A 27864-nucleotide genomic window follows, 5' to 3' on the forward strand; every position below is an offset into this window, starting at 1 on the left:
CTCAGAGTCTGACCACTGAAGCCAGCACTCAGCAACTGCCTATATCCGCAAACCAGAGGCCCCACGACCCTTACATTCCAGCTAGTGTAAATTCAAGGCACAGATATTTCCTTTGAGCTCACCATGTAACGTCATCAGCATGAATGATGCTTGAGAATGAGTCTGTGCCCTTGTGTGATGTGAAATTAGAATCTATGGCATGACAACATAAGTATGTATCCTGACAACCTAAGCATGTAAACACACATGACCATTACTAACTGAACCACTTTAGTAGAGGCCTTAAAAATTCAATGATTAATATTGGAAACACTTCAACGGAAACAAGAGCATATTTTAATTTCAGCGGCTGGCAATAGAATATAATTATATATGCAGTTCCTTAGCTGATAAGGTCATTAGTCAAATTCTTGCACAGTCTATGTCCTGAACTTCAGATAAATCACTTTTGAAAATAAATGTGTTGAGGTGTGATTGACCAGTTGTCATATAGTATAGAGTTGTAGTGCACCCTGCAAGCTGATCATTTTTGTTACATATGGTCCTTTCCAAAAACTATGCTGAAAAATATTGGACGCAACATGGCTAGCCCTCTTCAGATTCCACATCAAGATTTGAGACATATTCCCAACATGGAATTAATCAGCAACAGGAAATCAATTGTTACGTGGACCATAATTGACAGACATTTTTGGTAGGGGTTGATACTGTATATTTTTTGTCAGGGCAATACACACTAACATACACAATTTTTTTTTAAAGTGGAAACTTTGAAATACTTTTTAAAACCATGACCAATATACACATTTGTATTGCAGGTAAATGTAATTAGCATACGGTATCTTTAGATGTTGGCTTAGTGGAAAAAGGGTGTCTACCTGTCCGACACTGCCTTAATAAACTCCTCCAAAAGGTCATCATAGGCCTGGCCTCGTATCCTCTTGTGTCTCAGCCCAATGTACAGAGGGTCTTTCAGCAGTTCCTAGAAAAGATAGGGAAAGGTGGGAGACATACAGAAGGTGTAATATTACGATCTGTTTGTGAAGTATGTGGAGGCACGGATACTGCACAACTACAATAGAAGAAGACACTGAGTGGCACGCTATGCAGTGAAAGACTGGAGGAGAGGAAGAAAGAGTGGAAAAAAAGGGAGAGAAAGACAAAGAAACAGACAACAAAACAAAAATGTAAGGAGAAAGAAATTACGAGTAAAATAAAAACAGAGAAAAAAAACGAAAGAAGAGACTGAAAGATAAAATGGGATCGACAGAAAAGATAAAGATCTCTCTTCTTAAACTTGTGTTGTTATTCCCTGCTGATTTGGGCTTTAAATCACTTGCATTGGCAATGATAGTAATTAGGAGTAGATTAGTACTCTGTTTCATTGTAGGTTTTGAATTTTTAACAAGGCCTCCATAACTCTGCAAAGCTCATTCCCCTGATGACCACACAGTACATTCATCACACACTGTTTTTGGAGAGAACTGGGTGACATCACAATTTACAACTATAATTATTATTCCTTTGGTGTGGGACCAAACAGTAACATCAGAGGAACAGTGCATGAGACTATTTGGTGTTTGGATTTACAAGCAAATTAATTGAGGAGACAAAAAGGACTGAAAATATGCATGCATATGACTGACAAATAGTGTGAAAGATAGGAAGGTGTGTGCATGTGTGTGGTTGGTCTAAACATGGAGGACTACTGTTACCAGCCCTTTTCTTCATGCCCTTAAGCAAAGAAGTACAACGGTGCTAGATCCAGCTAAAGGAATTAATGGTTTTTAAAAGCCACTCAAATGGCATTTCTGGCCAGCATTGTTCCAAACTAAAGCTTTCTCAGAAAGAAGGCAGTGTGTCCTCTTTTAAACAAAAAACAAAATGGATAAAAAAGCAGCAGTAAGAAAGGACAAGGTAACCGTAAACATGTGGCCCCCAATGAATGATGCAGCCAACCCTTCTGGCCAATAAAGAATTGGCTGATTTAAAAAAATGGCTGAACTGAGATCCCTAAACATGTGTGCCAAATTTCAAAGCTTGTATGCAAACGGAGGGAATCGAGAGACAATATAAGGCAACTGTGTGCTTGATATGAATGTTTTCGCATATGATGATCTTGAGTGGTGTATGCACTGGTGAAAAGAGGGTGAATGTATGTTTGTTCATCAATGTTTCGAAAATAGTGTTGAGAGACCTTTGTTCATAGACGCTGCATATTAAGCATCATACAGATCAGTCATTTGGTGACAGAGGAGTAGTTTTTTTCAACTCCTGGATATCTATCATGGGTTGGCTTTATGGGACCCTGAAGCACATAGTTTCCTTTTCAGAAAACTGATCTAAGTATTAAATTTCCATGACTAAGTCAAATGGGGTCAGGGGTGCGACCTTGAAAAATCTGAAGTTTCTTTGTTGTTATAGGAGCCAATTGTGTGTATTTTGCTCACTAAAAGGCCTGACACTTCAGTCTTGGCATTAAGACTCGTTTAAGCCTCTAGACAAAATGATGTGGAGTTAGTGATATGTGCAAGTAGTTTGCGTTCAGGATTTTGGTACTGTAGCACTAACTTATTTGATCAGTTCGGCAAAAATTTTAAAAATAAAACACCCTACCCGTTGACCAGAGAAGGCGGCCGCCACAGAAACCTTGCAAACCAAGATAACGGGAGAGGTGAAATCCATCTTGAGGCCATTTATCACGGTTTTGCTCAGAGCAGCCTTGACTGCCTCATAACACATACAGCTTCATTTAACGCTGCTCTGTCATTGTGTGTGTTCAGCATAGTTTGTCAGTCTCACCGACCTGGCAAGTTGTGAAAGCCGTTATGGTGATGGCCAGATTGAGACTGAGATATAGATGGATTGAGTGACTGCACTGATATGTCAGCCTTTTGAATCAGGCTCGAGTTCAGGTCAAGAAAACAAAGTGAGCCCACGAAAGGACATTTTAGTTGCCACCAGCGAGTCAATGGTGTTTTACAGAACGCAAGTGAATGAGGAGGTTTGAGCATATGCATGGAGGTGTGTATGCTTTTGGTGTGTGCTCTGTGTGGGGGTGTGTGTGTGTGTGTGTGTGAGAGAGACGAATGAGAAGGGAATATATAGCATTAAAGCCAGTGAACAGGACTACAGGAGACATTCTCTACAATCACAGACCAGGACTGAGGGGTTTCATTCCATGTGCCGGCTTTAATGTCTCTGCTGTGGCTCCTTCATCACTTTGGGGTGTGGAAGAGATAAGACTGATCCATTCATACTGTTAGGGGATATGGAGGAGTGACGAGGCAAACTTCTTTGCCCATGCAGATGGAGAGAGAAATGCACTAGAGGGTGGAAAGTGGGTTGTCACGATAGGGATCTGGAACAGAGGTTTCTGGGCGTTTGGCGATGAGCAGCCTGGGTTTAGAGAGCCTCCGTACTCAAATGCACAATTTGGCGCACACATACACCAGAGCAGCATCAATCACTATGTACGCTTCCTCCGATCACTTCCTGGCACAAGTCTGGATAGAGGCAATTTGAAACCACATTCTATATGTTGATGTCTTCCCTAGGCTCCTGTCAGTCTTCTAATCCTTATCCTAAGTCTGCCCCACTGAGGGAATCAATCAATCAAATGTATTTATAAAGCCCTTTTTACAACAGCAGTTGTCACAAAGTGCTTTTACAAAAACACCCAGCCTTAAAATGACAGAATGGCGTCATACCGTCAGGACTGGAGCACTTAGATTCCTTTTGGGGCAGGGGTGGAATTTAAGGGGTGTGGCTTTGCAGAGCCGGGACAATCTCGGTTGTCATCACTTGACCAGGTCAATCAAAGCAAGTGGCATGCCAGTCATTTCTAACCCATTAAAGGGATATTCAAATTTTTGGCATGTTAGACCTCACTTTCTACATGCTTTTAGTTGCTGCATCAAATGGATGGCTTTTTCGATAAAATTCCTTTCTGATGTTTCTTTTCTGGCTTAGTCGATTGCACGAGGCGTATGTGTTTGTAGATGGACTCACAAAAAAAAAAGAAACACTGCAATATACTTTAACATATCGCCACAGGAAAATCTATAGCCATCTCATGTCTTTGTGGGCTATACACACGTGGACATCAAAACACTTGGCCATTTCCATTATGAGAATGAAACAAACATTGTACTTCCTGTTTTATTCTTGTTTTAGACAGTTTGAATTATAAACTGAGTTAAATTTACATTTTAATCATAGCTGACACTTATCCAGAGTGACTTATTACAGATTTAAAACATGTAGGTTGTTTTTTACAGCTGGGAGGAGAGACCAAAAAAAGCCATTTGGAAGTTAGGGATGATTATGTGGCTATGGTGATGAGGCCCAGATTTGACATTTAGCTGTTAAGAGTCAGTACACCAGTTTAACTTCTCACCCTAAGACAGTATCATGAACAGAGCAACATCCCTTCCACTTCCCAGGGCTATTCAGATTGAACCAGAGGGCCTGTCAACACCACTTTTTGATTTTAATGTTCATGTGTAGTCAACGACATCAGATGATGGTAGAGTTCCATGTGGGGGTTGTTTTAAAGCACACTTAATTGTGTTAATTGGTGAGTTCATCCGCTACCATTGGTGTGGCTCATGGAAGGGGCAATTCCACCCACAAAAGCTCAGGAATGGAACTTTGACCAAACAAAACTGGGTCTGGGTGATGCTACAGTGCTAAAAGTGTAATATTACATTGTTCCACCTTGAGATGATTTACTGTGATTGTCTTAGCTGTTCTTTCAACTTTCAGTCTCTTTCAGACAGGCTTAACAGTGGTCAAAGGCAACAGACAGGATCTGTGGGGGGTTTAGGGACATGTCTAAAGGGACACTTCAGGACAGCCCTTTCATAACAAACAGCACATTGTGTGGGATGACATCACCGGGGCTCTGATTTCAGTGTGTGGTGCACATATCATTGGTCAAAAAAAATAAAACATTCTCAGCAGAGTTACTCACATCAGTATTTGCATATGTTGGTGCTGACACAGAGGTTGTACAAGGAAATACAGTATTGGGGAAAATGAGAGGGAGACAGAATTTTCCATAACATGCTGTTCATTTCCCACAAGGCAAATGTAGATGAATGTCTTCTGAGTGATTGAAAATGTACATGCAGTATTATTTTCTCTACGAATCTGATTACTCAGAGAGAAAAAACGCAGATACTGAAAGAAACTGACAGATGAAGTCTGCCTCTGGATCTATGCTCTTGGATATCTGCGGAAATGCTAGCCAGCTGAATGCAGAGTCTAACAGAAACTGTTATGAGAAATGAGAGACAGAAAGAGAGAGGGGCACAGAAAGAGACACAGAGAAAGAGACAGAAAGCAAATACATGTGACGGATATGTCCAGAGGTTCTGGGCTGCATAGGTTTAGCATAGTTTACATAAGGGATTAGCCACCTTCTGCATTCCTAAGGCATTCCGCCTAAGGAATCGCATAACACATTCCACACACAAGCCTTGCATCCAATAAAGGAGAGCCGGCATATCCCATCAGTCCGGTGGACATGTTCCCAAAGCATTCCCCCCTTGCTTTGTCATGTTCAGGGATTATACTACACTAACAAATGGAATCAAATGGGGGACATCCAGTCCCAAATGGCACCCTATTCCCTGCATCCGTCCACTACGTTTAACCAGGGCACACAGAGAATAGGGTGCCATTTGGCTTTGAATTGAACTGCTGTTCCACAAAGGCTAGAGGCCATGTGTCTGACCTCCAATCCTTCCCTCAGAATGCAGACAAGTTCCCCGAATTCATAACATACAGGTCAAAACTCCCCTCAACAGCAGCTGCGGTCAACTTTCTTAATAAGCAATATTTGGATTGTCTTTTGAGTACATATTTAATTACGGATTTTAGCATTATGTCCTTGGAGGTATGATTTATGACCAATATCGTTCTTAGGCATGACACAACTTGGAGTGCCCAGATACAGCCCTTAACCAATGTCTTTAGACCATACCACGAACACGAGCGTGGGCTTCTATCATAAACTGGTAATTAAAATAGTAAAGAAAAATATTTTGCGGTGTCATGTACATGGCTTCTAGGCAATCAGCATCCAAGATTTGAACCAGACGTTTAATAACACTATCTTGGTTTTGTTCTGTGTTATTTATGATCATTTACTTGTGTTTTTACTACGTGCAGCGAAATGGATTGCCCCTCAGGGATAATAAAAAGGCAGTACACTACCTACCCAATTGCAAAAATAAGCCTGTAATGACAGTCATTTCATCAGTTCAGTACTGTCTACCTCCCTAACCCTGTGTCTCTGGGGGCCAGAGCATGGCGTTGGACATCCGAACAGGCTGAGATTATGTGAGTCAGAACCGAGGAACTCGACATGGCTTGAGATAGAGGCAGTCCATTTATCTCATTACATCTCATTTGGCCTGTCATCTCTTCAGAATAATGGAAAAATGGGAAAGGCTGAAACAGCCAACCAGAGACTACATTGCAAAGCCTTAGTTATAGAACTGGCAAAACACACACACACACACACACCCACACACCCATAATTAAGTGTGTGTGCCTGCATAGATACAGTGTGTGTATCATTTCGATAAGGAGGATGGTGATTTGTGAGCTTGTGCATGCTGCTTCCCTGGCAGGTGAGGTGATTTTTATGGTAAATGAACTTGGCCGGTTGTAGACTCAACACGTAGACCTCAGCACTGCTACATCTGCAAACATTTTACATGTTCGGAAAACAACACGCACAAAATTACAACTCCCTAGAGTGTGAAAGTGAACACCTTCTCACATGTCGAAGGTTACAGCCCACTAGAGGACACTGATTGGTGTGAGTTGTCGATTATTCTTAAACTGCATGTTCTCATATTTATTGATGTTAGTCAATCTCCACCACAGAGACACATTGAAACAGAAGACCAGAGTGCGTACGCACACCACAAAATGCACCAGTATGATATCATTTTGCACAATTGGAAAAATAGATCCAGAAAGAGCAGAGAAACTCAATCACAAACATAGGACCCTCTGACACGTTTACTTAGCTATCTAAACGGGGACAAAGTTGGTTGCGCTTAAAGAACCAACACTTTTACTAACCCTAAACTCAACTCTTCCTCTTAAGCTAACCCCTAAGCCTAACCTTACCCTAACCATAACATCATACTGTAACCTAACTTTCATGTGTCATTTATTCCTAAACCCTAAATAAAAATATGTATCCTCAACCCTAACCTGAATAACATTTATCCCTAGTGCAAAACGTTTTCCTCATGGGGATTGGCAAAAGGTCCTAATATGGGCATGTTTTTCATGTCTTACTATCCTTGTAAAGACTTAATTTGATATGTAAAACAAAAACACACAATAACAAACCAGTATTCGCTCCTGTCTTCTGGCAATAGAAATGGATCAAAGACAGAGGCGGAGAAAGAGTTCGGATCTAAAAGCCTCTAGGAGCTTGTATACATTTTGCATGAACAGGTTCGTGTGCCTTTTGTCCAGCTCTGCCATTTCCAACTCTTTCCTTCCTCCATCCATGTATCCTTTTCTCCCTGAGTAATGTCGCAGTTCATCTCTGTGAATCAAGTAGACGCCTTCAAGCTTTTACCAAACTAGCACATATCCCTCTCCCCTTGCCCCTTATCTATCAAACCCATTTCACTGTGAAAACGTAATTTTATAGTCAAACCACCCACAGGCCATTGCTTCTAGACCATTTCAATTGTTGAACAGTTCTAACACTAATCCTAAACCACCCTCCCTAAACTGTTCTCCACTGAAGCTCAACCAGAATGTTCACTGACAGGCCCAGACACAGGAAAACAGAGGGTGGCTCTGAGTGAACTAGAAAGCAGTGACTACAAGGCCAGGCAGCAGGCTTATGGCAGAGGTGCCACGCCCTTGGCCAGCCTAAGGATGACATGAACAAAAAACTGAGTTGATCCTATTCTTAGTCCCGCTTCTGTTTGTTAACAGCGTAGTCACAACACACGTGCTGCCTTGCCTAGAGTGAGGCTCCACTTTCTGCCATGAAGGGAAAGCCAAGCCATTTTCAGAACCAGAAGGGGAAAACCAAAACCAGTGGGCCTCTTTGAATATCATTGGCTGGCAGCTTGACTGTTCTGGCAGGAGTGAAAGGTGCTTTCCTAGCAGGCATTACCTTCTTTTGATTAAAGATGTGTCCTGGTTATATGGGTGAGAATATTTTTTGTTTTGTTCTGGTACTGATTTTGGAAATCTGGAGTTTGGAAACTACAAAACTGATTATGCTGAAGTATTTTCTTGTGGGTGTTGTCTTAAGTGGAATATCCAAGTAGCACAATATGTACAAGTTTGACAGGTCATTTTACTTAGTGCAGGGTGTCCGTTGCCAAGCTTCTTTGGATGTAGACGGGTTTTCACATGGTTGTCAGGTGGGTTCTCGCTTACCTCATTATCCGTGCCCACATCCAGCATGACTGGCAAACACTGCTGGGGTGGCATGCCTCCGCAGGCTGTGTAGAGTGCCAGTTTGCCCACGGGGATGCCCATCCCGTAACAGCCCAGGTCCCCCAGTCCCAGGATCCGCTCTCCATCAGTCACACACACTGCCTATCAATCACACCAACTGTCAGTCAAACCAATGGCCAGTACTGTATATTATCAGTTAGAGCAGTCCGTTTAGGATTCTAGAGAACAGCCATCTTTGAACCAACTCAACTCTCAGATATTAAGGCTGTTGTTATATTAGGAAGTGTAACTATAATAAGGGAAAAAGGAAATATGGATATGTTAAATCGCCAATCAGTTACAGAAAAGTTAGTGCACACAATATTTAGACTACATTTAATGAAACGCATCCAAATACAGAATGAAATACATTTCTGATCAGGGTAATTTTGGATGACAGTCACCAATACAGTCAAAGGGTCAGGATCAAGAGGTCATTGGAAATACACTAACCGGAAAACAAAGCTCTGTCTAGTAGTTCAATCAATGACTGTAGCGAAAATTGATCTGACATAACAGGACAGCCTCCATCACTGTATCACCGCAAACTATACTTCCAACCAAACCTCAACAGCTCACAAATCAAGCCTTTTTTTTGGCAGATAGCCAAGTGGCTAAAGCACTAGGCCAGTAACTGAACATTTTCTTGGATACATCCCAGAGCTGAGAAATATAAAAATGTGTTCTTGAGCAAAATACTTAACCCTAACTGCTCCTGTAAGTTGTTCTGGATGAGGGCTTAAATTACCAAAACCTTATATTCTACACCATCTCCACTGTAGGTCTGACTTAAGGCTTCACTTTACCAGTCACACTTTTTTTTCTAAAAGGGTTCTTTGTTTGTCCCTGTGGGGGAATTCTTAGAATATAACTTTTCTTGTGGTTCCAAGTCAAAATAACCTTTATTTGTTTGCTGGTACAGCTAATGGTTGGTTCCAGGTAAAACTAATTTGGATTCCATGAAGAAGCCTTTCCACAGAAAGCTGCACATACTGTGAAACCATAACAGTTCTTTATGGAACCAAAAAGGATTCTACATGGAAACAAAAAATATTATCCTATGAGGACAGCCAACAACCCTTTAATCTCCTACGATTGCAACAATGCATTCTCATCAAATTTGATCACTAAACCTTCCTTGTGTCTGTAAATATGACACAGGCGACTCAGGCCCTATGTTTTAACAACCTTGTTCCACAATTATGCAGCAGCACCCAGACACCACCTCAAAGCATGATGTAATCCGCAAAATCACTTTTTTAAAGCCTAATGGGCATATTAGTAAGGGTTTATGGCATTGTTTTTGACAGTGAAACTCGTAATTAGATGTTATACCCATTAATATTCTTTAATATTTGGGACGTATTGGTGTATTTTTGGACTGATCCAATTAATTTTAGTACAGTGAGAGTGGGGTTTTGGGTTCTAATAAATAGTTTTATGGAGAGAAGAATCTGTTTCAGAGCTCAGCTCTGCAGAGGCAAATGCCATTGTGTTGACAGCTGTGACCAGGTGCTGGAGTGGCTAGCGGCTGCAACAGGTATATCTCTACATGCCAGAAATACCAGAAAAATAAGTCATACTGACTATATGACGAGACCATGACTGGCACATAGCTGCACTGGCCTATTAAAGCTTAATGATTTGAAATGCCCTCAAAACCGACCAGATTCTAACTCTAGATATCTTGTGAACTCATTGACATTGACAATTCATTGACACCGGATTTATCAGAAATATTGAAGTATGGTTGCTTATAGTCAGTTATCCTAGCATCTATAAAAACAACAACCAAGATGGCTAACACTTAATTTACAATACTTCACTCTATTACACTATCGTTCACAAGTTTGGGGTCACTTAGGAATGTCCTTATTTTTGAAAGATACCATTAAATTGATCAGAAATAGTTTCTGATCAATTTGAAACAGCTGATTTTTAATTGAATGTAGGCATACTGAGGCCCATTATCAGCAACCATCAGTTTTGTGTTCCAATGGCAAGTTAATGTTTGCTAATACAAGTTTATCATCTTAATAGGCTAGTTGATTCATTAGAAAACACCTATGTGACTATGTTAGCACAGCTGAAAACTGATGTGATGATAAAAGAAGCAATCAAACTTGCTCTCTTTAGACAAGTTCAGTATCTTCAGCGTTTGTGGGTTCAATTACAGGCTCAAAATAACTAGAAACAAAGAACTGACTTCTGAAACTCTTGTTCTGAGAAATGAAGGCTATTCCATGCCAGAAATGGCCAAGAATCTGAAGATCTCATACAACGCTGTGTATTACTCCCTTCACAGAACAGCTCAAACAGTCTCTAACCAGAATAGAAAGAGTGGGAGGCCCCGGTGCACAACTGAGCAAGAGGACAAATACATTAGTGTCTAGTTTGAGAAACAGATGCCTCACAGGTCCTCAACTGGCAACTTCATTAAATAGTCCCTGCAAAACACCAGTCTCAACATCAGTGAAGAGGCGACTCCGGGATGCTACAATGTAGTTCTGATCAATTTGATGTTATTTTAATGGACAAAAGAAATCGGCATTTCTAAGTACCCCAAACTTTTGAACGGTAGTGTACATGGATAGTCACATTCCAGGTTTAATGGTACACTTACCCGTATGTCCTTCTCTGGCCAGCTCTGGAGGATCGTGGAGATGTGACCAAGGTCATGGATGGTGATGAAAAGCCCCCTAGAAAAGACCAGAGACCAAAAACAATAAATCAATGAGTTTGACAAACAAAAATTTAAAGAAAGAGGTGTTGCCCTACAAAGATGAATAACACCATCCTGCAGGGATAAACGAAGAACCCTTTCAGTTTATTTTATTTCTGATTGTAGAAACAACCTTGGAGAACTGTTTCCACTACCATTCACATTGCACAACGATTAAGCGAGTCATGTAATAGTTTAGAACTGTGCACTGGGAAAACTTTGTCTTTGTTTACAGTTTTAAAAAACTCCTTTTGACACCAGCGCGGATACTCGGAATGACCGCTAAGCACTGTTTGAACAGATACCAGCTGGAAAATGTATTATTGGGCGGCCAAGGTCCCATCTACAGGATCTAAAAATGTAAACCCTTATTCTCAACAGAAAACCCTGGCCTCATGTCACTCTGGTAAGAACAGATGTATTCTTGACGGTGTGACAATGCACTTTCCTAACTAGGGTCCAGAATCCTTCCAAGTGAAGTAACATGGTTAGGAAAAACTCTGAGACCCTTGAATTTCCTGTAATTTCATTTGATTTTCAAATGGGGACCATGGAGATTTTCCAAATGTCTTGTTGTCAAACGGATGTGTCAACACCTCTAAATTCAGATGCACCAAACAAGTGTGATGACTGTGCTTAAAAGTTTTTGCATGTTGCTTACATTTCCAAACCCCACCCCCCGGGATAGTGAACAAAGGCATCTTGGCTTTGCAGTATTTTTTCCCCATTAAAAACAGTGTTTAGAGAGAACGAGTGTGCAGCAGGTGCTTCTAATTAGGGTCTTCACAGATCTGTCAATCTATCCAGTCTCATTTGACTACCATGATCTTGTCAGCTTTAAAAGAATACTAGAAGTGGTTGAAGATGGTTAATTAGTCTAGGTATTCTCTGCTCCAAGAAAAGCTAGAACATCTCGAGATAAGTATGCATGAGTGTGTACGTGCGGATACAATCCCTTGCACTATTATTGCCACTCATGGTAAAGATTTGCAAGCGAGGCTAAGAATTGTTTTATTGTGGTTTATCAATTGGATCATACACTCAAAATAAGAAAGTGAAACTGACTAAATTGTTCAAAGGATAGACAAATCAAGAAATTATTCTCAATAAACATTGCTTTGTGCACCTTTTGTCTATTGAAAGCTACGTTCATCTGACATAGATTGGGATACCAACATAACGTGGTAGGCCCTGTTGACCCTTCATCCCCTTGAGAAACTGGGAATGTCCTACTTTTCTAATATCACATTTGGAAATGGAAAACCGAGCTAAGTTCAGACTGGGTTCTTTGGTTGGTTTCCATTGTATGTTATCACATGGGGCTGACAGAGGATACATCAGTAATAGACGCTGCACATGTTAGAAAGGTGAAAGAGCCTCTTTCACACGATGACCCACGTCACTCACCCTGGGGCGCTACATTTTTGGCCTCCGTAGGTAAACCGGGCATCCTACTGACAGATTTTCTGATTAGTTGCTATATTCAAACTAACACGAGGAAAGAAATGTGTGGGAAATATGATGGAAAAGTTATGTTAGAGGGAAAGAAAGCCATTGTAAGGAAGTATGTGATTCAAAATTAATAAAGTGAAGCAGAAAGAAACCGTGACAGTGTACAACAACAATCGGTTAACTCTTCTCATGTCATATCTTCAGGCTTTTCTGTCATTTTAACGCTAGCTGTTCAATTGTAATATTATATTTGTATTTATTGTACTAGAAGACTACTACTGACGGGTACACAGAGAGACACAGACAAGCGCTCGCTCAGAGGGAGGGACGCGCGCGCACATTCAGAGGGAGGGACGCGCGCGCACATTCAGAGGGAGGGACGCGCGCGCACATTCAGAGGGAGGGACGCGCGCGCACATTCAGAGGGAGGGACGCGCGCGCACATTCAGAGGGAGGGACGCGCGCGCACATTCAGAGGGAGGGACGCGCGCGCACATTCAGAGGGAGGGACGCGCGCGCACATTCAGAGGGAGGGACGCGCGCGCACATTCAGAGGGAGGGACGCGCGCGCACATTCAGAGGGAGGGACGCGCGCGCACATTCAGAGGGAGGGACGCGCGCGCACATTCAGAGGTAGGGACACATTCAGAAAATGTCATGGAAATCATGCAATATTACGTTTATTTTGCTGTGTGGGTTAGTTATGTTCGATTTAGAGGCTGCTTGAAACCGCTATAGAATGATCATGTTTCATTGGCCAGTTGCCCTGTCACATGCAGATGTTAGCACAATGGGTCTACTACACAAACATACCCTATGGAGCATACCACGTGATGTGTGTGCATACTTTGACAGCATGTGAGTGTAGAGAAAGATAGACAGTCAGAGGAGCAAAGAGAGGACAAGAGTGGACAGAAACGGAGAGAGCGAGTCAGAGTAGCAAAAGAAAAGAAAGGACAGAAAAGTAATAAGATTAGCTCAGGGAGACAACAAAACAATGAAGATGGAAGATGAAATGTTAGTGGCCAAAAAGTTACATAATAGACTAACAAATTTTTACCCACGTCACAAAAAGCATTACAAAAATATAATCCAAAATAAACAAACATCTTGGCATTAAATTGAGTCGGGAGTTTAGAAGAATGCACAATAAAGAGCGAATGAGTGTCTGGGATTAGCTATAGAGGCTTCTAAAAAGCCTTTGCACTAGATTTGAGATTTAATCAATAAAAAAAAAAATCTCTAATGATGAATGCGCTGCCGAGAAATACAATAGGCACCTTTACATAGGTTGAAACTCCGGACTCCTCTAGCCAACAGCGTTCAGAACCCCTTTGTGGTAGCTCACAAAGCTTTGTGTAGCTAGTTTGCAGTCTGTGTCCATGCGATCATTTGTTTATGTTTTCAAAATGATTTTGCTTTTAGTGTTGATTAATTACCATGCCTAAAAAGCTAATACCTGTGATGGGACCTGTTTGAGAATTGACATGCGTTCCTCTACTATAGAGACTAAACTTGGGGGAATATACTAAGACAAACTTCAGATTAGATTAAACTTTATTGTTATTGAACAGTAGAAGTCCAGTACAACGAAATGCAGTAAGCATCTAACCAGAACTGCACATAGGAGAGGGTAGAAAATTTACAAGTATTAAGTGTAATGTGTGTGCAGTGGAATGTATATATTTGCAATGAAGGCAAAGCCAAGCGCAAATGACAGTTCTGAACCCCAATTTGCTGCGCACGTCTGCTGTACTACCAGTACAACATGTCCTGTTCCGTAGACATGGTCTTTAAGGATATTGAAATGAATATCGCAATATTCATGATCGATATTGCAATATCACATTTTGTCAATATCGTGCAGCGCGCACACACACACACACACAGGATCCCTACCAGTTGAACAGCTCTACAGAGGATGCCATCTCCACAGCTTTTTGGTTTTGTCCATGTGCCCTGACCAACATGGACAAAACCAACACCTGTGAGAATGCTATTCATAGACTTTAGCTAAGCATTCAACACAGTCATCCTCTAGGCTGGTCAACAAATTCCAGGACCTGGGGATCAGCCCCTCTCTCTGCAACTGGACTTTGGACTTCCTAACCAACAGACTCCAGTCTGTCAGATTAAACAATTTGACCTACTTCACACTGGTATTCTTCACACTGGTATTCTACAAGGATTCCTGGGTGGCCACATCTCAGAGGACCTCTCCTGGACCCTCAACACCTCAGCCATGGTCAAAAAGGAGAAGCAGCACCTGTACATCTTGAGAAGGCTGAAGAAATCCCACCTGTCCTCCAAGATCCTTGTGAACTTTCACCGTTGCACAATCGAGAGCAATCTGACTAACGGCGCCACAGTGTGGTTTAGTGGTTGCTCCACAGCAAATCAGAAGGCCCTGCAATGGGTGGTGAAAACAGCCCAGCACATCAATGGTGCCCAGTTTCCTGCCATCGTAGACCTCCAGCGCAACTGGTGTCTGTGCAGGGCGCGCAGGATCATCAGGGACCCTTCACAACCAGGCCACAAACTGTTTGCCCTCTTACCATCAGGCAGGCGGTACAGGTCTCTTCGTTCCCACATCAGCAGGTTCAGGAACAGTTTCTTCCCATCTATCGTAACCCTGTTGAACTCTGTGACCCATCATTAAACATACCCCCCCGCCTCTCAGGGACCTTGTTGCACTACTCCCTTTGTACTACTGACACAGCCTTGCAAAGTCTGATAATGGACATTTTCAGTTGTTACATGTATGCGTCTACCTCAGGAAACTCACTGCTGCTATCCCTGCATTTCAGTTGCACATGCACCTTGCACATTCAGTTTGCCTCTTTGCACATTTATAACTGCCATCATGCTTGCATTTGTACAGTTGTTACATACGCATGCCTACCCTGGGGACCTCATTGCTACCATCTCTCCACTCCGGTTGCACATGCTAACTTACTCCTTGAATATGCCTCGATTGCACATTTAGAATTGCCTTTTATACCCACACAACTAATATCCCATTTGTAACATACACTATACTTAATACTTGTAAATGTTCTATCCTCCTCTATTTGCCTTAATTACACATTTAGTATTGCCATTTGTACTGCATTTGCATTAATTGCACATCTATACATTCTACTTGAAATATACCTATAATTATTACTTGTAAATACGTGTACATTTCTTCTTCTATTTGCACTTCTGGTTAGATGCTAACTGCATTTTGTTGTACTGTACTTGTACTGTTCACTGACAAAGTTGAATCTAATCTAAATACTCACACACACACACACAGACACACACACACTCAGAGACAGTCATATCTCCAATCTTTTTGTATAGCATTCACATTAGGGGCCCACTATCCAATTCAAATCATGGGACAAAAGCCCTACTGAAATATTACACTTTTAAAAACGTTTTGGGTGTTCACAGAAATGCTTCCAAATCTGTAAGGTAGAACCTGGTAGATTCCCATTAGCAATCCAGGTTGAGAAAAGACTAACACACTGTGATCCAGAATATCATCATCACAAGGCATTCTTATACAAACAAAGCAAACCTGAGCGACCCTTTAGAGCAGCTGGCCCAGAAACAGCAGCTATATTCAAACACTCTAGACAATCAGTAAAAAAAAAAAAACGAACAAATCAAAATCTTGATCCAAAATACCTACAGAAATTGAAATTAAACTGAGAAAAGACTTTGTAAACACTGCGTCAGGAGAAGTTGAAAATAAACAACATTCCCCACTCTACAGCTCTAAATGTGATTCAATAAGAGGTATTTATTTCTTGAATATGAACTTTGAATTGACAGATTTATGGAATCTGCCAAGGAAAAAAAGTATTTTCTTTGATGAAAACAGCCATAGTAAACCCTGTAGCTGAATGTCCTGGTCTGTCATTATATAAGACATTCAGTAGCACTCAATGTACAATTCTGTAAATAATTTGTTATTTGTTTTCTTTTTATGTGACAAACATTTTTGTGTGTTTTTGTGTATCTCTACTGCTGCCAAACATGTTTGATTAAGCAAGTGATAACCATCCATTCATGAAAAATAAACCACCTCTTGAATTGAATATTGAATTGAAATTGAAGACACAGCAACAGACAGGACAGCGACTGACCGACCGGAAAGAGACCGACCGACCGGAAAGAGACTTGAAAGCTTGAAAGCTATTAGCCAGGTCATAAATGGGACCAAAACAGGAACAAAAGGGACAAAATGAAAAACGGGACCAAAAACATCTGGTCAGTCACTCTCTTTCAGATGTTTAAACTGTACCAGCAGCTGCAAAGAGGTCAAGTAACAAGAAGGCTAATGATCATCAACAAGCCAAGATGCACAAAACCATCAGTGATCCAACAAGCGCAAACAAACACACGCCTCTCACATTCTACGTGCTCCATGGACAGCTTGGCCTGTGATTGAACAGCTGCGAAGAGCTTGATTTGCGCGTGTTCATCTGCATGTGTTTGCCTGCACAGACCATGCAGGCATGAAGGGGCTTGAGCTGCTTCATGTCCCAGAGCTATGTGATCTAAGCCATGGGGAAACCCATGTTAGTGGTGGGATCCCATGCCAGATGGCCATTCACTGGCCGGACCAACTAGACATCGATGACAATGTTATTTATTTTGTCAATTGAACAAGATCCAACAAAAATTGCACTTCTATTTTGAAGTAAACCACCCCACTGGTGTTGCTGTCACACGGGACACTGGGTCTCTGTTAAGATTTACGGGCTTGTAATTATTGTACACATTGTAAATGTATTAATTAGCAAGCAAATTTACTTTTGGTAATGTTTATGGTTTAAATACCAAACTAAGCTGCCAGCTACATTTTCCCCTCGCTCTCTTTCCCTGCCTGCCTGTCAATCACAAATCTCTTAAGCACTGTCAGGAGAGTTGTGGACAAACCAAAAAATGCACTTATCAAGTTACACTTTATTTGGATATTCCCGATAATCTCTAGATGCTCCGCAGGAATTCTTACAATAAACAAAGCTTTATAAGTTTAAGGTAAGGGTTAGGGAGAGGATGAGGTTTGTTAGTGTTACTAGAGTGAAATGATGTTGAGGTTCAACAGATTGACTATTGAAATACTGTTATTTCTGAATATAAGGCATAACCAATAGATGAGCAAGGTTAGTGGACTGTGTACAGTACTACAGGATCTGAGCGGAGATAACATGGATGGTAGAGTCTGAAAGCATACAGCTCAGCTGGTAAAGCATGGTGCTTGCAACGCCAGGGCTGTGGGTTGATTATCACAGTGGACAGTATGCAAACATATACAGTACATACTGCTTTATTTGGCTGCAAAAGTAATCATCTGTTATTCCATAGTGTGCATCTGTAAAAGTAAAGAGAGTCAAAAAGAGTAAAAAGAGTCAAAAAGAAAGCAAAAAAGGCAAAGCACGAACAGAGAACATTTAAAGAAAACAAGAGACAAGAGTGAAAGTTGTCAAAACTGGAAAAAAGCAGCGGATTTTATCATCACGACCACTTATCCTGTGGAAAACACAGCCCAGGGAGTGAGGGGAGCGAAGGGTGGCAGCAACAACACAGTCCTGGCTGGAGCTGCCCTCCACCCTGACCCACAACACCACTGGAGCCTCAGGGAGACACCAACTTCTGACAGACTGTTGACCCATATCCTCAACAAACACAAAGTGCAGCCAATCACCTAGAACACATCCACCTCTTCTGCACGTTAGCCATCATGTCACCTCCAAATGGTTAAACGGTTACTACAGTGTGTGTGTGTGTGTGTGTGTGTGTGTGTGTGTGTAGCCCTGTGAGACTGAAATTGTGCCAGTTGTGTGCGGTTCAACCTTTTCTGTCAAAGTTCAACAAGTCAATCTTAAGGCAAGTTTGAAAGCATTCTAAAATGTCACTCAGAGACCTCTAAGTGCCTTTACCAGGCAAAAAGCCAAACTTCAAAGAGTTACATAAAATGCCCTGGGACAGGATCCATACCTACAGTATCATAGACTTTATATTGGCACATGTTTTAGATATCGAGTTGACGGATATCGCAACAGAATGGACAGATGTGTACAGTTACACCATCCAGTGTTAGCATTTGTCAACTTCTGGGTGCTGTCACAGCAAGTGAACGTTAATGTACCCTGCTAGCAACCGGCTTAAGGGAGAAGTCTCAGGGTGAAGAAACTCAGTGTGGCGTATGGAACAAGTGTCATGCATTGATTGACCGGGACCAGAAATCAGCACAGGCCATTTTCTGCTGTGAGTCACACTCATGGCACATTTTATTCCTTCAGGCACTCATTACAGGCCACATAACCTAAACAGGCCCACAAGTGAAACACTGAACTGACCCTTTTGACATTTGCCCGACATGCCAGATTGCCAGTGTCGTGTCTCCCAGACAGACTATGCCAGTATCCTGTCACTGACAAGCCCTCACAGACAGTTAGACCCAGATATCTCTTGTACTGATGTAACCCTAAACCTGCCTCATTTCAGCCTACTTATCCCATGGTGCCTCTGTGCTGAAAGCTGTCTCAAAGGGGAATTCTTGAATTGCATTCACATATAGAATGTGTGTGTATTAGTGCCTGTGGGATGTAGTGGATATTTAATGATGTCAAATGGTAGAGGGTTTACAGTAAGACCAATGACCTGAACAATAACGTCATAACGGATGCAAGTTATCTCCCACACACTTTCAAAATAAATCTTTTGACCAAAACACAAAGTTAAAATGTTCCTAGATTCCTTCTAGGGATCTAATGTGGTTTCTGGCCATTCCCTCAAAAGTGAAGTGAATATCAATCGTCCGTTTGTGACTGTCAAAAGACTGGACAGATGGCAATGTAGGGTTGAACAAACCTGGCCATCTGAAGACCACGACAGTGAAAGAATGTGATGGAAAGGGTGAAAGAGAGAGAAAAATGCCACCAAAAGAAAGAGAAAGAGCAAAAGAGAGCAGAGTCAATTTTCAATGGCTCGATGTGGTATCCGACCACAGTTTCTAGAAAAGGACTGACAGAACAATATTTGCATCATGAGGTCACTGGTTTCAGTTTTCAGTTTCTCCCTTCTTCAAGTGGTATTTAATGAGCTAATGGCTTCTTGCGGAGGACACTCCGTTTAACCCAACTGGGGAAAGTGACACTAGACAAAGCTCAAAATTAACATGAGATGTTTTGTTTAACCAGGCCCAGGACCAATACCTCTATCAAGGCCTATTACTGAAATGGACAGAACACAGTGTAGAAGTTGGCATTATGCATCTGGGTTAATGCACCTCAGCTGCAGTGTGTAAACCAGCATTAACCTGTATTGACTAAGTCAATACAAGCAGCATATGGAGATGGGAAAAAGAGCCAATAAGTAGGCAGGGTCCTGGCACATCAATAACCCAACCAAATGACAGGGCCAGTACTGACGCTCATAGTTTTAAAAATAACTAATTACAACGGACCCGGAGCAGCATCAAAAGAAGTGAAATGCTCAGCAGAGCCTCGGAAAACGGAGTTCGGTAAAAGACGGGAAGAGAGACGGCATGGGACATTTGCAGATTCAGGAAAGAATCCAGCATCAGCATGACAAACTGTTCCTCTCCTTCACCCTGTCCCTCCCACCTGAATCCCTTTTTCCCTTCACCCTCCGGTTTAGTGAGCCCAGAATGCATCACAGCCGCCCACACTCCTCGGCAGGCTGGGGTTCTCAGTATTTCAATGTTAGAATCTGTTGCATTCCCACCACCCCCTTATTCCATAAAACCTCAGCCAGCGCGAGACCCTTCCCAGTCCCGGAGAGGGTGGAAAATCATGACTAGTAACACTTCCTCTATCACTGCCTCCCTCTCAAACCCCTTCCACATAGGGCATGCAATGGCATCTTCCCCACCAACAGCCAATGATGTCACCAGTTTGATACGGCTCTTCTCTCCTTGGACGATCTGACGATAGCGGACAGGATTAGCGCGGCCAGGCAGACCTGCAGCCAACCTGAATGCGCTCAAAATAACAGGACATTGAGAGGGCTGAGTCTTATCAAGGCTTGTTATCTCACTGGTCCAGAGAGACGGCGAGACAAAGGGAGACAGAGTGAGAAAGAAACAAACACAGAGAAACAGTCAGACAGAGGCAGACAAAGACACAGAAATGAACAAAGAATTTATTTCTCAAAACAATAATTACAAAAATAACTAAGATATTGTGTGAATCGCAGTTTTTGCATCGAAATATAACAAGTACCTTCCTAGATATGGTATTGCCCTGTCAATCATTATTACCACTTCAATATAAATTTGTCTAATCTGATTCATCATGCCACTTTCATTGTTTATTTCACTCACTTAAGCATATCCCCCTTAGATTTGAACTGACAAAGAGCTAGGCAGGTTTCCATTCCAAAGCTCTGTGTGAGACACTGCAGAGGAGTGGGAGGGGGAAGGGTGTTACATTTCTTTTAGGACTTACATAACAGCGGAACAGAAGGAAAAGTGTCTTCCCCAAGACAGACATCCTGCTTAAGGAATCAGAGCCGCGGACCTGCTGAACCCAACAAGCTCTATGACCCTTTTTAGCCACACGCAGCTACTCGTTCCATGAATTAGCCCCTTTCTGAAGAGACCAGGCCTTGGCCTCTGGCGCGCGGGGGACTGTTTGTGTGGGTTTTGATGTGCCTCCTATTTGAGCCGAAGCGCGTCAGATTTGATGACTCCACCAACTGTGCAACGTTAAATTACTATGTGTGTTTCTACACAAGTTACGTTGTGTTAGCAACAGAGGTCAGGATTGGATAATGAAAAAACAGTATTAGTCATTCCAGTAAGTTCATATGGGATCAGAGCTTTTTCAGAAGAAGTAGTGTGGTGGAGATGGCATAACAGTCAAACGAAACATATGTGAGATAATGATTTATGGAGTGTTAAGTCGTTTTTAAAATGTACAGACAAATATGGATTAGGTTTCAGGAGATCTGTAGGGGCAACCCAAGGGGCTGCCCAAGCTGTAAAAAGCATATCTGCTGTGAAACAGCTGGAAAACCACTTTAACCATATAGCACTCTGTTACTTCATAAGTTACAGATGACAGCATGAGACAGGTTTGGACTGGCACAAAGATTTTAGGAAAAACAATCAGACTATTTTCCCACAATCCATCTTAGAAGAACAATGTAGTAAGAGAAGCCTTGGCTGGCTGACAGTTTAGAATGACTGCTGGAATAAAAAAAGCAATGTTCCATCATAATACAAAAACCTTGTAATGATTTATTAACAGCAATTGCTTTATATTTCTAATTTTAGCCTTGCTAGTCTTGCCCTATTAAGAAGGTATTTCTTCTGATGGTTTAATTGGACAGCTCACTTTTGAACTTCAAAAACTGATTGAGCGATGAATGTTTGCGATGGGGACATCTAAATGGTAAGATGCAAGAGCCTTATTGAATGGGTTTGTTGAAAGACCTTTATAGGTCAGGCCAATCAAAGGACTTTCAGAAACGAAGTTTGACCATGGTATGTTTATGGTCAAAGTAGTTGTCAAAGGGTAACTTGCTGATTTGCTGCCAAAAAATAGCCTCTACCAATCACCATCCAGTTGGCAACCAAATGGATGAACAACTGGAATTGTTAAGGCGATGACCATGTGAATACGCACTGTTTCGCTATACTAACCACAGACAGGTCTAAGCTCCCTGGAAATGTTAAATAGCATAGCAATGAAATACCATCAAGAATTTAAACAACTTGAGAATTTGCCAACTTGACACCTAACTTATATAGAATGTTGTACAGATGTTTATTTAGTCTTATTCTAAAGCGATTATACAAGATAACGCCATTGTAAGTTCATTTGAGGACAATCTATGAAAACCTGCTCATCTCCATACTACCACTGTCAATTTTCCTGTTACTTAAAAAAGAATAAATTGTGTGTGTTTAGGGTTGTGTGTCTGTTTTAGAGAGGGAGAGATTGCTCATCTGTAGTCTGTATTTATTCGTGCGAGGGTTAGAGGAGAATAAGAGTCTCTTTGAGAATGAGAAACGATATAAACCGGACTTATCTCCTAATTATGTTTTCCCACAGCTTGAGAGATGGTGGGAACTGAGATTAAATTGCCCACAGAGTGAGTTACTGAAACAGACTTTAAAAAAAAGAAAAATACTCTTGGCTCTAGTGTTCTTTCCACTGAGACACAAAGGTTAAGAATTTCAGCCAACATTGTAAGAAGGAACCAATATGTATTGGTCAATGAGATTATGTTTAGATAGAGTGACCTAGGGAGGGGACATATTTAACTGTTTGGTAGATCTACAGTATAGACAACAATTAAAACCCCAAACCAAAAACATTTATGGATTTGCATTTTACAAGCAGTTTGAGAGCTTACCCTGGCATCGTTAATTTATTCCCAAACGAATAAAACAGTTCTTTAATCAGTTCTCAAACACTGTGGGCTCTGATTGCCATGTTGTCGAACATACCGTCAGCAGAACTGGCTGTCATTGGCAGTGGTTGAGAAGTACGGTGTCAGCCAGGCGAATTTTACCATATGCCAGGAAGTGACATAACTAACAGTAAATGCCTGTGATCCCCCATTCTTCACTAATGAAGAGATTGACTGGGCATGGAACTGGTGGAGCTTGTGACTAAACCCCAAAAATACATTTGCTGAAGGTTTTTGTGGGCTATGAATGGATATTTTGACAGATTATATTTCTTCCTGAGATAGATTCAGTGCAGGTTCACACCCATGCTGCAGCAGTACATGTACACCAGAGGCAGAGGCTCACACTGCTGGATAACACTAGGCCACGTAAATAAGACACAATGTGCTTGCGTATGCGTCGGTGCAGTATAATTTGTATGTGTGAGTGCACATTACCAATGTTGACATCTTCCAGTTGATCCTCCCTTTTAACCAAAGAGTGTAAGGGTTGTGGCCGCATGTCTCGCTTTCACAAAGCACATTGTAGAAATGTTATTCCTAGTTCTGCTTAGTATACTGTACCAGACTGCTTCTAGTGTTTATAGGCCAACAGTAACTGTGAGCTGACGGGGTTGTCATATCAAACGCATCTTGCTACTGGCGATCCTTGTAGAATAGATTAAAGTATGCAGCTCTTCATCCATCCAGGAGGTTGTGGTTTGAGAAGGATCATCCTCATCAGTGTTAACATGGGTAAACAGCTGACCTAACCGACACTAAGTGTGATATGATTTTCAGTGACAGACAATTGCATCTAAGGATTACCAAAAATGGTTTGATGGACCAACAACCTTTAGTCAGTGCCAGTGCTTCCTGAGAGGGTGATGGAGAACCACACTTGCTAACAGGTGGGCCACAATAATGGGTAGTAGCACCAAAGTGTCCAGAATGGCATTCAGAACGAAACCTGTCCATTATTGTCAAGGGCAACAGCAGTAGACGACCACAAAGGGTTCCACTCCTTTCAGCTGAAAACAAGTAGCGGCTATAGCCTTGTTTTGTCAACATTGAGATATGTTGAGATAACATATCTCAAAATATATCTTTAAAAAAAGTTGCGTTAAGCATCTAACAATACTTTTTTTTACAGATTACAGTCTCGTCTGGGAAACACAGGAAAGTATGTTTGTATGTGACATTGCAGTCATTTTTTCTCTTATCTGTTGGAATTATCACCAAATCTTGATTGCCGTTCCTGAGTTTGACCGGAGTTTAATCAGTCACTAGGCTTAACTTGAGAGGGGGTTCATTTTTTTTTACCTCAAACGTGCTCAAAACCTGAAAACTCTGAACACCTTTGGTTAAACCAACTACAAGTCAAAAGCTGCACTGTGCGGTCTCGAGTTGTACTGCTGCAGTATGCTATAAGTTTAAATCCATACCACTGCTATTTTAGCAAAGACTTGATCTAATAAAAGGCGGGGGGGGTCACAAATTGTAATGAGGAAAATAACCTTCCACACCTACTAAAAAGGTGGAAAGTGCATCTGCATCAAAAGCCTGAAGTACATGACCTTGAATACCTCTTAATCATTTAGGCTGTTTTCCTCGACTGACACGGAGTGTCATGAGGATCAAAAGAACGGTCAAACCCCTCACTTTGTGATTTCATTCTATGCGGAGTATCCTAATTAAATTGTTAGGTTGGGAAACAAGATAACAAGCAATGTCCCATCAACATAACTTGTACAGAAATTCTTTGAGTAGCCTGAAGAAAATATCCAGAGATAACAGATGATCCTGTGCCAATAAGTTTTTCTTTGGGGGTGGTCCATTTTTCAATTTTCACTGGGGTAAAACAAAGCTGGATTCAACAAACCAGTGGCAAACCCCTTTTCTGTGATGAGGAAAATGCTGTTTTAAGACGTGGTTGCACATTACATGTATGCGGTCGTACGCACACACGCACGCACACACGCACATGCGCACGGACACGCGCACCCGCACGCACCTTTTAAAAAGCCACAGAATAACAGAGCACAGGAATGTCAATAGCACACACACACAATTTAACCATGAAAGATAAACTGTACAGTATATTTTCTTTAATTCCCAGTCTTGCTCTCAACTGTATTACCTCATGCCCTTCTGTGGTAGAAATAATCTGGCTGAATAACAACATCATTAAAAAACATACACATAATGCATTTAAGGGAAGTAACTGACATGGGCCAACAAAGGGGTTTTCCATAAGGTACCATATACAAGTCTGTAACCTTTTACTTCTTGATATTTTATAGTTCCACTTCTTTCCTCAAGAAAAGGAAGCAGAATTTCTCTGCCAGCCCCAGTTAGTTGGGAGCAGACTTTTCGGGAAAAGCAGTGTAGTGTGGTACTCAGCTTTGACAGGCGGTTTTCCATAGCTTTTTTCTTTCGCGTTCCAACACACCTGCTAGTAACATTGCATACTTATTGAGGTGCAGTAAATCTCAATTTAATAAAATATATTTTTTAAAGTTCCCAATGGACAGATTTTGGTACACCTAATTAGGTACACATATGAAAATGCATCATTCCAATATGACATACTGAATAATCAACAGAAACAAATCGTACAGTAACCTAACACCTTGTAGAATGCACGCCATGAAGGGTTCTGGAGGCAACAGGGTGCCAATAAGACATACTGAACGATCAACGTAAACAAATCGTACAGTAACCGAACACATGTTCAGGTTTAGAGTTAGTGGGCATGAAAATACAATTTGATTGAATAGACCGTAAACAGTGATGAAGTCATTTCCCAAATCACTTTACATCCCCTCTATAGTCTGTCTGTGCTGCATTCCCGTGAACTAGAGACTCTGTCATCCTCCTCAGAGAGTGCAAGAGCAAAAAGAGTGGAAGAGAGAACGAGAGAGGGGAAAAGGGATGTCAGTTTGCACGCAAGACCTAAGAGATTTGGCTTCCGCATTTGTGATCTAACCCATTAGAATTGGAGAGGTGTGGGGAGCAATTATGGTTAACTGCCTTGCTAAGGGACCTTACTGGCACTGAGACAAACCCTTCGTTTACTGGTCAGACACTCAAAGCACTAGGCTACATGCCACGACAAAGTGTGAAAGCGAAAGACAAAGGAAAGAAGTGTATGCCACAGCCCAATCTATCCTCCCCCAGAGAAAGAGAAAAATGGAGATGCCTGGATTGGAGCAGTCAGCGGTGATTGTTCGGCACATCTCCATTCCAAGATTTCTTGTTAGTTTGGCCAAGGGATGCGAGAGTGACGCCTAAGGGTGAGCATTAAAAACAATACAGAATGCTGGAGATGAAATTCCTGCTAATCCAAACAGCTCAGATTGGCACGCATTTACCAGTCAAAGAATATAGCAAGTGTAAAACCACTGAACAACTGACCTGCTTATTGTCTTGGCTCTATCCCAACAATGCAGTAATGTTGTTGGGATGGAGCTAGACATCCCCCAATCAATACTAATACCATTAGTTCCTTCAGCACAAACACCTGTCATCAGTTTTCCAATACAACAGCATTTCAACCATACAATGCATTTTTATTTATTCTGTCATTATTAAACAAGGCAAGTTAATTAAGAACCAACTCATATTTACAGCAGCAACCTGGGGGAATACATGGGGAGGAAAAGGAATAAGGGTTAAAAGGTCTGGCTCAGGGACAAAACATGGCTTTCACCTTAGCAGTAGGGGGATTAGAACCAGGGATGTTTCGGCCACTAGACAGATACCCTACCCACCAGGCTACCTTGCCGCTCCTAGAATCCATGTGTCCAGTCATAAAAAAAGAAAAAGCATAAAGGAATGTCATATAAAGAATACTCATGTTGATTACAGTGCATTCTTCCTGAATAAAAACAGTGGGACCCAGGGTTTTTAAGTCTGGTAATACCACACCATGTTTATTTTTCAGCCGAAAGGTTCAGGGAATGACGAGGTGAAATTCAAAGTTCTTTGCTTATTCTGGCTCCAAACCCTATATCAAGCAAAACCAGAAGAAAAAAGATCAAAATTGTTTTACAAGGTCCTCAATGTTTTGTGAGGGAATTACTCCCAAAAGGTTAGCCACGTTCCTCATGAGGTCAGCGAAATTCCAAACATCTTCTCCCACCATTTCTCTGCCAATCCCTCACTCTTTTCATTATGATGAAGTCTGGTTGTGTATGTATTACAGTGGAACATTTGTTTTCTTCCTCAATTGTTCGTACACAGCAAAAAACAGATGCAAGGTAGCCTAACATTTACAGCACCTGAACAGCAACCAAAAGATCAAATCCCCAACCCAGAAAGGTGAAAAAAAGAGCATAACTTTAAAGTTATAGAGGCATCGTTCAATAGGTGATACATTTGTCAAACTCACGTATGCAATAGGATTTGGGTAATATGGCACCCTGGTTGTCAGACTGGCCACAGATGACTGCTCTCATGTCTCGTGGATTAAAGAAAAAAAAAAAAGGGCAATTTTCTACTTAGCTATTTGGCCTGCTTGATCATTGATCCAAACAACATTATGCTTTACAGCACCACTGTGTGTGGGCCTGGACGCTTGGATTGCAACACGTAAGCTTCTTTCCACGGGGAGCCGAGACGGTTCAAAGCCACAATGCCCTTCTGGACTGTGAAGTGGGGCACTGGCAACTTCCACTAACATCTTCCATAAAAAAAAAAAAGAACAAAGTGCACCCCAGTCACTTGATAATCCCATTGAAATTGCCAAGCTCCTGACACGGTTTTAGAGAAATAAC

The 27864-nt window shown here is 41.6% G+C and overlaps 1 protein-coding gene across 1 annotated transcript in view; it reads right to left on the reverse strand.

Annotated features, from left to right (window-relative positions):
* The window catches only part of me1 (malic enzyme 1, NADP(+)-dependent, cytosolic), a 137089-nt gene that overhangs the window by 38491 nt on the left and 70734 nt on the right, over positions 1–27864 (reverse strand). The window contains exons 4-6 of the mRNA XM_013132077.4: positions 11117–11192; positions 8434–8595; positions 879–982 (exon numbers count right to left, since the gene is read on the reverse strand). Coding sequence (XP_012987531.2) covers positions 879–982; positions 8434–8595; positions 11117–11192 — 342 coding nt within the window. The remainder of the gene's footprint in view (positions 1–878; positions 983–8433; positions 8596–11116; positions 11193–27864) is intronic.

This window comes from Esox lucius, chromosome 20 (genome assembly GCF_011004845.1).
Source record: "Esox lucius isolate fEsoLuc1 chromosome 20, fEsoLuc1.pri, whole genome shotgun sequence".
Lineage (NCBI taxonomy): Eukaryota > Metazoa > Chordata > Actinopteri > Esociformes > Esocidae > Esox > Esox lucius.